Source organism: Oryzias melastigma, linkage group LG9 (assembly GCF_002922805.2).
Source record: "Oryzias melastigma strain HK-1 linkage group LG9, ASM292280v2, whole genome shotgun sequence".
Taxonomy (NCBI): Eukaryota; Metazoa; Chordata; class Actinopteri; order Beloniformes; family Adrianichthyidae; genus Oryzias; species Oryzias melastigma.
The window spans coordinates 8,859,358-8,870,851 of record NC_050520.1 but is presented as its reverse complement, the minus strand read 5'-3'; the positions used below and the strand labels follow the sequence as shown (position 1 = coordinate 8,870,851).

The window sequence follows — 11,494 nt, the reverse complement described above, 5'->3', positions numbered from 1 at the left end:
TTTTACTCACAGACGCATCGTCTCCAGGCCACGTAGAGGTTGCAGGTCATTCCCCCCAATCAGATTATCAAAACTATGGTATCTACTTTCCAGTTTTCTACATTATTAGTGTCACTTTCTACTATGTGCAGTCCCTTTCTAATGGAATTCACATTGAAATAAGACTTAGCAAAGGAATGTGAACTAAATCTTGGTTTTGTGTGTTTGTTTTTCAGTCACGCCCTGCCTAAAGCGTGGCCCCCTCTACTCCGGTGAACTTGTGGATCGGGGAATTCTACAGATTCATATTTTCATAAACTGTGCAACGTTGGATTTTATTTTATTTTTTAAATTGTTGGGAATCTTCACCAACATGTTATTGAGGCACTTGGGGATTTTTTAAAGTTTTTTTCTTTTATTCTGCATCATGTAATGAACTTAAGTTCTGTTGCCTGATTTGTTTCTACCTATTGAAGCATGCAGTAGCAAACGTCAGATTCAACCAGAGCAGCATGTGAATGTGCAACTCCCCCATCCTAGAAGATCACTGTGCAGCAGCCCTCATGTCTGAAGCTTTGCCTTTGTGGAATTAGTCTCAAATTTAGGAGGAAACCTGTTTTTCCTTTGACAGGAAGCAGCACACATGTAGGTTTTCCTTTGGTTTGCTTCAAATGTCTTCAATCATGACACTTCACGATTTGTGCTTCTAATCAATGTCTGGCTTATCTTACGGTTCACTTGCCAAACATTTCAGTTCATGCTTTTTTCAAGTTTGTATATACACACACCAACATTTAATACTCAGTTTATATTTTGTAAATATTTTGTACTGCTAGAATCATGCCATAAAATGGTCCTGTGAAGCTATATTACTTTTGTTCATAAAATACATTTACTTCATCTATAAAAATCAAGATTTTTTTAAAAATAAATTTACTCCAATATGTCTTGATGTGTTTTTGTGTAATTAAGTGGGCAGATTTCAAACACACCCTTCATTATCAATGCTGCAGATTCACAATACTATCAAATTCTAGAATCATTTATTTCAAACTGATTTCTGCAGGGAATAGTTTTTTGTTCACTTTAAAGGGCATTTAGCATGTTTTTCTTCACCTTTCAGAGTAAACTATATCCGTATATATATTATCTTATATTATGCTTGGTAAACTAAAGAAACAAATTATAAAATACAAGTTAGTGTTTTTTTTCTTACCCAAATGTAAGACGCCTTGATCTCTGAGGCTCCGCCTGCCGCTCTGTCCATTTCATGACGTTATCCCAGTGCAGGTGTTGCTCCGAAATATGCGTCCCCTACCAGAATTTGCATCTCCTGTTGTGGCACGACTTCTGGCATCATTGATAACACTCATATTTTGTCCCAAAATTTGTAAAATAGAAGGTGGATGATCACAATATAGTTTAATCTAGGGATTTGGGGAGTTTAATGTCGTATTTATATTTTTTTCCCCCTCATACTTTACATAAAACGATGACAGCTTTTGGTGTTACAAAAAAAAAAAAAGACTTCATTTAGGTTAAGAAACACAATCTAAAAAAAAGGTACTTTATGAAAGCATTTAACAATGAACAAGTAATTATTCCACCTACTGCAAATTATTGGGAGGTTCTGGCAGGCTGGATCTGTGTCGTTTAATGTAGAAAATTTGGAGGAAAAAAAAGAAAGAGCTAATATGACAAACTCCCAAAAGCCCCAAAATATATCAAACATTCACCATGCACTTTTTGGGACAAAAAAATCATTATCCCAGAAGCCGTGCCGCAACAAGGGATACAAATTCTGGCAGGGGAAACGTATCTTGGCACAACACCAGCATTGGCAATGTTTGCATTTCTCCCACAAAAACAAAAAGCTTCCAAACTTTTGGATTGATGGATGTGCAGACCATACATCTGCCCTTAGTAGGCCTGGCCATCGCTACATTGGCTATACAGTATTCTACATTTAGAATGAAGGCTTAGCTTAGCCTGTGTTAGCCTGCAGGTGGTTCTGGCTGCCCACTCTTCCTGAAAGAGGCAGTTCTCAATCTGTGACATCATCTTGTGAGAACCCGCTTGTTTTTGTGAGTTGTTGCTCGGAGCCCAGGTTTTTAGAAGAATACTGCATCAACGGATCAAAATACCACTTTGGGGTTGTTTTCTAGTGAGGAATGAACATTAGAAAAAAACCATGAAAACCTCAAAAAGTAGATTTTGCACAGAACAGCCCCTTTAAAGCTAAAAGCACTTAAAATTCTTCAAACATGGTAGCTTAACTTACTGATTCAAAGTTGCAGTTTTCTAATCCTATTCTAATCTGGGATCTTTTATTCTTACAGGTTTTTAAGATAAAGAAAAATTTAAACCGTCATGATACCAATTGAGTGTTAAAATCATGACATAATCTCATGGCCTCCCCCACAAGAGCTTCCAGCTGCAGTTCTAGCCTGAAAAGCACTTCACTTCTACAGGATTATCTATATTGTGCATCATCAGCTGGACAAGCAGAAGCATTAAAACCAAATGGAGAAACAGGCTTTTACTGCCCACAAACTCAACATGAAAAATGAACAAAGACACTTTGCAAAAGCTTTTATTGAACAGTGGATTGAGTGGAACAGAAACTCGAGTGAATTTGTCATTTTCCTTATGACAGTGCTGGGAAGTCTTCTGGGTCGTCGGGGTTTGGTGCCAGACCCTCGTCCTGACAAGGAAACAGGGATGTTAAAGAAGCCAAATGACTATAACTTTCCTATAAAGTATGAATGAGCTTCTAATTTAGCCTCAAAGCAAAGTTTGAAAAAATTATGATTGGTCTGAAAACAGATTCAAATGTACAGCAGAACATGCATTTACTGCAGGAATAAATTACCACAGTCAAATAAAAGACTCACCATTTACATTTTTTACCAGTGATATGACCAGTGTTGGGACTAACGCCGTTTAAGTATAACTGCGTTACTAACGGCGTTATAAATCAAGTAATTTAGTAATCTAACTAATTACTTTCATCCTCGCTGTAACGCCGTTATAGTTACTTCGTGTAAATCGCGGCGCGTTACTTCAAAGTTTGATGATCTTGCTGGAGCTGGGCGCTTCGCACCCGAGCGTTCCGCGTCAATTCTGGCCGGAAGTTGCATCAAGATGCATGAGAAAATCCGGTTTCTTTTCAAAATATAACCAGTTTTTCACAATAAAATGCCGCGATTGACAAATGTGATCATGTTTTTGCATCTAAACAGGCGGTAGACATGGATATAAACATTACAATCACAACACAAACGTGCAAACGAGTTACTTTGCCAAGTAACTAATTACTTTGAAGATGCAGTAATTGAGTTACTAACTCAATTACTTTTTGGGAGAAGTAACTAGTAACTATAACTAATTACTTTTCTGAAGTGAGATGCCCAACACTGGATATGACACATTTAAAATAAAATTTGTTAAGGAAAACTCTTTACACTTAGAAATTTAAGCTTTTTATCAACAGTTCAGGCTGTACGTTTGAAAGCTTTTGGAAATAAATTTAGAAAAAAAAATAATTTGGGGTCCATAAACTAACTACTACTTTTATTCTTACTTTTTAAGAATATAATGTTTAATTTTAATATCCTGCATTGATTTTTTTTTTCTCAATTTGCTTTCCTTTCTAGATGAACTGCAGTGATCTTTATTTTTCCATCAACCATTTGGAACCAACAGCCTAAAACTTAGTTTTGTCTACTTTTACAACCACCTGCTTGCTTATTTGATATTTTAAATCAGTACAACTTCACCTACGTGACACTACCTTCATTTTGTCATGTCGTATTCACACACTAGACATAAAATCCTGAAAAAACAGAAAATTCTGTTTGAAAAAAAGTGATTCATTTTGATGTGGAAACCCCCAATTTTTTTTGACAAACTGTTTTTACAACACAGAAAGTTTTAGTTGTAATTTCATAAAAACAACAAGAACAAAATTTTTCAAACAAATCAACATTTCTGAATGAAAATACAATGATAGCAGATGGCTCCAATAGGCTCCGCCCCCCACAGTGCGTCTTCTGCTCCGTGCTGCAGCTGTCAGATCAACGTTCATCTACAAACTACAAATAAATGCCATATTCTCTCTAATTCAGTAAAATGTCAGTAATATTCAAATAAGTTTATTTTAGACATACGCTGATCTCACAGCCTGTGGGCGTCTATCGGTCAAAGGGTTAACGAAAAGTTAGTTTAGGTTCCATGAACTGGGTTGGTAATCAAACTGCAACAAATGGGGGTTCAGCTAATTAAGTTGATGTTTTGCTTCACTGGTTGAAGTTTTGGCTAAAGATGTCCTGGATTGATTTTAGGTCAGTGACTCGGATTGAATTGATCAAAAGGAACAAATATCAACTATCCCTAATAGGAAATATTTAATGTTAAGAAATCTTCATTTATTGTAAATAGATTTAACTGATTGTAGAAACATTTCGAGAAGTGTTGCTGTACGTACCCTTTCTAGCACAGGTTTGGGCATCTCGGAGCGAGTCATTTGACCACCTCTTCCTCCTCTGCCTCGACCTCCACGGCTGGGACGCCCAAGACTCCCAAAGTTGATGTCCAAGAGGGAAGTGATGTCATTCACGGATCTGCGGAGGAAGTTCCCTTCATCCTCCATCGTCTCCTTCAGGTTCTAAACGTTTAAAAGGAAATACAAAAACTAAACATTCAATATGATTTATTTTAATTAATATTAAATATATTTCTCAAAGATTTCTAGTTTAACATTTAATTAATCTTTTGATGCTCAGATTGAATTTGTCTCTTCTGCATCTAGATCCTCGCCGAGCTTTGCTCCTGTCACAAATGTTCTCATTAAACGAGTTTTCTTGCCTCCGGATTCTTGGACTGGTGGATGACTTTAGCCTTGGATGGAATCTTGTCCACAGCTTTGCGGATATTAAACTCCGCTTTGGGGCGATTCATCTCCTGCATGGCTTTCCATTCATCCAGGGTCATCTCCATGGCAACCTGGACCACCATCTCTTTGTCGTCCTCTGCTGCCCTGTCAAAATTGATGACGAACTACAGCAGTCACTTTGGTTTGTCACGATTCTTCAGTGATAAAAATTTGAAACAAAGTATAGTGTTTACTGGAAACAGAAGGAGGCTTTAAATGACTTAAAATTTGGTAATGAAGAGAAAAGCACAACACTGCTCAAAATTAAAGCAACTTTGTTGGATTGCTTTAGCTTACAGATTCAGATTCGCCTCCTCCAGAGGCGTTTGAGGATCCTCGGATTTTCCGACAGCGTCAGACGTCACCTCCATCAGTTCACTTTAACAAACACCCGTCCAAAAAATTGGATTAGTTTCCAGTTAACGTGAAAATTGCTGCATTCAAAACACTAATTGAACACAATCAAAGAGAAGGAGCCAGAGTGCAGCACAGCTCGGCACAGTTTGAACATTCGACCCGTCTGTTGAAAATGCAGCTCATGTCTTGCCAAAATTATACATTCAAAATATATTTTCCCACCATCCCAATGATGAAAAGTTACTAACACCATTGCCTAATCTTTTTAGTCATTTTCTATACAAACAAGACACATTTCACAGCAAGAATTCACGTTTGTATCATTAAAATATGTTTTGCNNNAAAAAAAAAAAAAAAAAAAAAGCCAGCACTTTCATTTTTAAATCCTTTTTTGAGGTTTATACATTTGAACTAATCTAGTGATCTCAGTTTTTTTATTTTACCTCATTACCATTGAAATGTTTTGTCCTAAAATAGATTTTTTTTAAGTGGTTTTATGCCTAAACAGCTGCATCTGACCCACTGCAAAGATTTTTTTAACATAATCTCATAGCATTTTTTATGTACATTTATAAAGAAAATTACATTCAAGTATTTATTCAATTTTTGTGAATTAGGAGCAGACACAAAAAGGACAAAACAAAAGTTTGTAACAACCGTGATTTAGGACTACGAGGAGTCACAAAGTCCCTGCTAGCATGGATCCATGAATGTCTGTTTTCCTCCTCTGAACTGGCATCTCGCTCAAAACTGGACAGATTGACTGCTAAAACATTGTTTGCCCCTTTTTTGCACAAAATGAACAACAAAACAAAAATGTGTTGGGAGGGGCTGCAAGTATGCAGGAGAGTGCACAAACAAATGGATGATGGGAAGTGGGGGTGGGCTTACTCCACACCTACAATCTCACCCACAACTTGGATGTGAGTTTCTAATTAACCGCTGCTGCTCTGCAGAAATGACGTCCTAGAAAATTGCAACTTTAAAAAAAAAAGTATAATTGTGATTATTAATTACAAAAACCGTTTTGAAGACTGCATCCACATGCAGAGGTGAAGCTCACTTACCTGCCAGCGTCATCCACACAGCCCCAGTTCCAAGGTCCTCGACCTCCTCTCTTCTCCTCCACAGACAGACCTCTGCAGCATTGAAAAATGGAACCAAATTGGACCGAATCGACAGAATACGTTGGTGTTTTTAATGAGCGGTGAACAGGGTAACTCACGAGCTGCTGTGCCGATCAAACTCTCTCTTGCCTCTTGAATTGAAGGCGTCAGAGCTCCTCGTGAGTCCTCCTCTGGCTCCTCTCCTCCCTCTGCTCCCCCCTCTGTCCCTGAGGTCAGAGTCATCATTATGGGAGGGCCTGCAATGAGATCAATGCTCAGTTTATTCCAGCTTCAGCATCACACAAACCCAGTAAGTGACCTTTTTGTCATCACTGATCATGAAGAAGATTATGTAATCCAGAGGCTTTCATAGAAATCTGCCTTTTTAGGGGCAACCAATCAAGCAGGAGTGAGAGTAAAACCATGAAATGACTATTTTAGGCTCACATACTTCATGGTGGATGACTGCAGGGGGTGTTCCTCTTTATTGCCCCTCCGTGGTCCAGCAGCAGCCCTCTTGGTGCCCCTCTGGGCCTCCTCTCCTCCATCTCTGCCTTCAGTCGGTGGTGCAGGATAAACCTGCTGCTTATGCACTGAGGACACAAGAGGGAGGGGGTCAGATGCTGATTTGACTGTGTATGGCTGTAGCCACCACTGAGCTCTCATTCCTAAAACTCTGCTCTTTGCTGAATAAAATTTATTCTAAAGTTTTACATATTTGTGTGGAAATGAGGGAGGCTTACTCTGCACCAACAATCCTGCCCACGAACTCCTCCTGCTTTGCAGAAATCGTCTTATTTTTTTATAATTTTGGCAAAAAACGACAAAGAATCAAAAAGATGGAAACAATGAGTAGTTTTTTCAGAGAAAAAACACCCTCAGCAAGTGAAGCAATATTGTTTCAATATGACTGGCAGAAATATATATAAAAATTGTCAATGATTCTTACATTTTGTTAGATTTTTTAATGAGAGCTTATGATTTCTATTGACCTCTGAAAGCATGTAAGAAAAAAACTAAATCAAAACCTTTGATTACTAAAAGTTTGGAAAATGCCTGTAGAAAAAAGAATAAATTATGTTGAGATTTCATTGAAAACAAAACAGAAAAAAATGAGACAAGGTAAAAAAAATAATGAATTAGTAGGTGAACTGAGAAATCAAAAAAATGTCTTATTATGACAAGTTACTGCAGAGATATGTGAAAAATATTAGAAGTAATTAATAATGTAATAGAAAAGAAAAATGACAACCGTTTCCAAGTTGCATTTAAAAGGATAATGTGATTTTTGAGAACAAACATGAAATTGTTAAAGAATTTAACTGTTTCTTTGTAAATGTTGGTGCTAAATTGGCTAAAGAAATACCAGTTGTAAGTGACAAACTTTAAAATAGATTGCAATATAAACACAATGTTTCTAAGTGGAGATTCATTGCGTTTGCTGATGATACCAATATGTTTTGTTCAGAATTAAATATTGAGTTGCTGAATGTTGTTGAACAAGAATTTAATTTGGTTTTTAAAATGGTTTGATTATATCAAGTTATCTCTTAACGAAAACAAAACTAAATTTAGGATTTTTCAGGTAATAGAAAGCTTGGAAATGTTAAATTATATTTAAATGGTGCAGAAATATAATATGTCAAAGAAGTAAAGATTTTAGGAGTAATAATTGACCATAAATTGTCTTGAAAATCTCAAATTACATAAAACACACAATTAGATCTATTGGTATTCTACTGAAAATCAGGGATGTAATAAACAAAAAGTTTGCATCTTGTTTACTGTTCATTAGTTGTTCCGAATCTTAAATATTGTGCAGACTTTGGGAAATGCAGAAAACACTATCATGGAATCTTTGGTTAAGTTAAGTTAATAAAAGCTATTAGGATTAGTTAACAGAGCAGGATATTGTAAATCAACAAATTATTTTCTTTGTTTAAAAAAAGCTTAAAATGAAAGGAAATTGTTTACATTAAGGTATTAGAATTTTTTAGATTAAAACAATTTAGTTTTAAAAAATATACAGAAACTATTTACTTTAAGGGAGTCAGTATAATTGAAGAGGTCTTTATTATTTTGAACAGGTTAAAGTTCAAACCAATGTTAAGGTGAGACGTGTTTCAGTTCTCGGTGAGTGATGAATCAAAATTAAGTTCTTTGCTTTTGCAGTTTAAAAAAGTTTACAACTTTAATGTATATATGATTACAATATACATATGCAAAAGGATTTGATTTACTTCCATTTGTCTGTAAATTGAATTTTAAATGGCAAACTCGACCAATAAACTTGAACACCACTGGGAACACTTATATATATATATATATATATATATATATATATATATATATATAGTTGGACTGATATATCTCCACAAAAATGCATGACTTTTAAATAGAATTTACGTCAGATTAGCTGCATCCATTTTTTTAAGTGATCAAGTTCATTAGTCCTCAAAAACCTTCAGAACATTGAATTTTATTTCCAGACTAATCAACATTTTGAGTTTATGATTCTGTAAATGATCAACCGTCATTCTTTACCTGAAAACTTCTGATGGGAATAAGGTTACATGACTTAAATAATACAGGATTCAACATGTTTTTAAAAAGTGCAGATAAACAGAATTTGATAGAAACGCCTGGAAATGAGTCAAACTGCAGCAGCTGACGGCCTTTGCAGGGGCTCACTCCTGCCAGAACCATCCAGTCTAGAAACTGGACAGTCGGGGTGCTGCAGTCATCCCCCAGCATGCTCTGCGGCTGCACTCACCTGGAACCACCAGCTCTCGCGCGCGCCTGTCCCTCTGCGACTCCTTCTGACCCGCTTTCTTCTGCCTGTTCTTCCTCTCCTCTTCCTCCTTCCTCTTCTTTTTATCCTTCAGCGTTTCCACGCGGCTAATTAGGTCGAGCGGGTCGGCCTCGTCGTCCAGGAGGTCCCCGAACCGGTTGGCCACCGCGCACCCGAAGGCGTCCGGCAGCATGTTCACCTGCTGGACAGGAGCAGAGGTCATGGAGTTTCATCGACAGATGACGTTTACTTTCAAGAGAGCAGAGAGGACACCGTTTTTGGCGGCCAGCTGCAGGATTAAATCCAAATGCAAAGTGGAGCGAATCTTTGTGCCAACAGCAAAAGCAGCCGCGTGCCTTTGCAGACTGTTTTAAATGTTTGTAAAGGCTGTGGCCACGCCCCCTCGCTCGTTAATTGGCTCCCCAATAATCAATATCTGTTTTGCAGGCTTGGCTTCATGCTGAGGCTGTCGGTGCTGATCTTCTTTCTGCTAGTTTGAACTGTGTGACCCTAACTGACAAAAATAAAGGTCTGCAAAATAAAAAATAAACAAACATGCCAAAGTATTTTCACTTGTAAAGAGGAGCTTATAACTTCTGGACACTTAAATGTGGGGTGCCGTTTGTAAATCAGAATGGTAAAATTTTTACATCAATATTTTCAGATATTTAGCGTGTTTTAGGAGAAAAAAAAACAGGTTTTGTTTTTCAAATGCATATTTGCACCCTGTAAATTAATATATTTATAAATGTTACATTTAATAACTAAATATTTAGTTAACCAACTAAATATTTAATTTTAAGCTAAATATTTAGTTGGTTAACTAAATATTTAAGCTTTGCAATTAAATATTTAGTTTGCTTATTAAATATTTAAATCTAATCTAAATACTTAAAACACTTCAGATGTCAAGAGTTTTTGAAAGATCACAATCTGAAACAGTTCGATATTAAGCTCATATTTTAATAGAATTAATATTCAGAAGAAAACACAGTTTTTTTCTTATCTAAACCTCAGAGGTCACTGATAACATCATACATGTTCCAGGGCGCTGCACTACAAGAGACATTAGGGTCAGTTTCTCACTTAAATACACTTATTTATGTTTTTGTGTATTTAAAATTACATCATTAAAACATTTATAGATTTTTCTACGCATAACATATATATTTGGTTTGACTTTTGAAAGCAACACATGCAAACTCATTAAAAAAAATCTGTGTCAAATATGATGTTTCTGCTCCAGCCTGTAAAAATGTAGATAAGCTAAAATAAAAAAAATAATCACTATTATCGATTTTCTGGTCTTAGAATTGTGTATAAACCATAAACAACACGACAGCATTGCTTTAAAATTTAAAACAAAATTAAGCTGCTGTTCTACATTTATTTACAAAATAAATATCTTCCACTCTTTTACATTTCTTTTCCAGTGCTTATTGAAAGCTGCCAATTCTGCTCGCAATTACCACTGTATTCCTAATATTTTTTATTGTTTCTTACTTTTGCAGAAACCCTCAGTCACTCTGTAAATGCCTTTACAATTAAAACGTTCTTTTCATTTGACGCTCCTTCACGCTGGTTAAGGGAACATGCCCGACAAGTGTTATCTAAGAGGGGGAAATCATTGAAGAAGTTGAGAATCACTGATCATACCTTATGTTAATAAATCCAGCTGTAAATTAGTCAATACACAACAGGAAAATACATATATACTTCAAAAAATAAAGAGTACAGACCAGTACGATCTATTTTTTGTATAACTTGTGGGGATGAATAAATAAATAAATAAATAGGGCTTAATTATACTATTTTTGGAACATTATAAAAATGACCATGCAGCTACAGATAGTAGTTCAAAAGAGAAGACTCAGCACCCTCTAGTGGTCATAATGGAAACCACGTGTGCTCTATGTTGATTTTTTTTCTTTTTTTTTTTGCAGGAAATTAAAGTAGACAGTCGTTGTTTCCTTCAGTATTTCAAATTAAAAAAAACAAGATTTTGAATGATTTTTGTGTTTTTATTTGAACTAAAGACTAAACACTCGTTGTTTACAAATATGGGCAATTTTAAAGGTTAAAAAACAGCACACTAACTGTATTAGAGTATTAATAATAACATAGAACAATTTAGTTAAAGTAGATAATCAATAAACAGAATTTCTTTAAAGTATTGTGTTTATTCGGAGTGGTTCTTCTACAGAGCACCTCTTTGTTCTTTGACCTGAAAAGATTACGTAACTTTGGCGCCTCTTGGTTCTTTGGATTCCCTTTAAAACGATAAAACATAAACCAGTGTTTTTCAACCAGTGTGCCGCGGCACACTAG

General features: G+C 36.0%; 2 protein-coding genes across 8 annotated transcripts in view; one reads left to right on the top strand and one right to left on the bottom strand.

The window, feature by feature from the left end:
* The window catches only part of cdc14b (cell division cycle 14B), a 12,620-nt gene extending 11,694 nt beyond the window's left edge, over nt 1-926 (top strand). For all 4 annotated transcript variants that reach the window (XM_024275216.2, XM_024275219.2, XM_024275218.2 and 1 more), the window contains 2 exons: nt 13-78; nt 216-926. In XM_024275216.2, coding sequence (XP_024130984.1) covers nt 13-36 — 24 coding nt within the window. In that variant the 3' untranslated portion in view covers nt 37-78; nt 216-926. The remainder of the gene's footprint in view (nt 1-12; nt 79-215) is intronic.
* A 1,630-nt stretch (nt 927-2,556) lies between these two features.
* LOC112148342 (intracellular hyaluronan-binding protein 4) lies at nt 2,557-9,588 on the bottom strand. Of its 4 annotated transcripts, none has more exons than XM_024275406.2 (9): nt 9,440-9,588; nt 9,149-9,365; nt 6,827-6,968; nt 6,495-6,632; nt 6,337-6,408; nt 5,210-5,290; nt 4,846-5,017; nt 4,466-4,645; nt 2,557-2,683 (listed from the first exon to the last, which is right to left on the bottom strand). In XM_024275406.2, exons 2-9 carry the CDS (start codon nt 9,357-9,359, stop codon nt 2,627-2,629), a joined length of 1,053 nt encoding a protein of 350 aa, XP_024131174.1. In that variant the 5' UTR covers nt 9,360-9,365; nt 9,440-9,588; the 3' UTR covers nt 2,557-2,626. The 4 variants fall into 4 exon arrangements, with proteins under 4 accessions (XP_024131174.1, XP_024131175.1, XP_024131173.1 ...); XM_024275407.2 differs by having other exon boundaries at nt 9,149-9,368; nt 9,440-9,585; XM_024275405.2 differs by having other exon boundaries at nt 5,216-5,290; nt 9,149-9,559.
* Between the last annotated feature and the right edge of the window lie 1,906 nt (nt 9,589-11,494).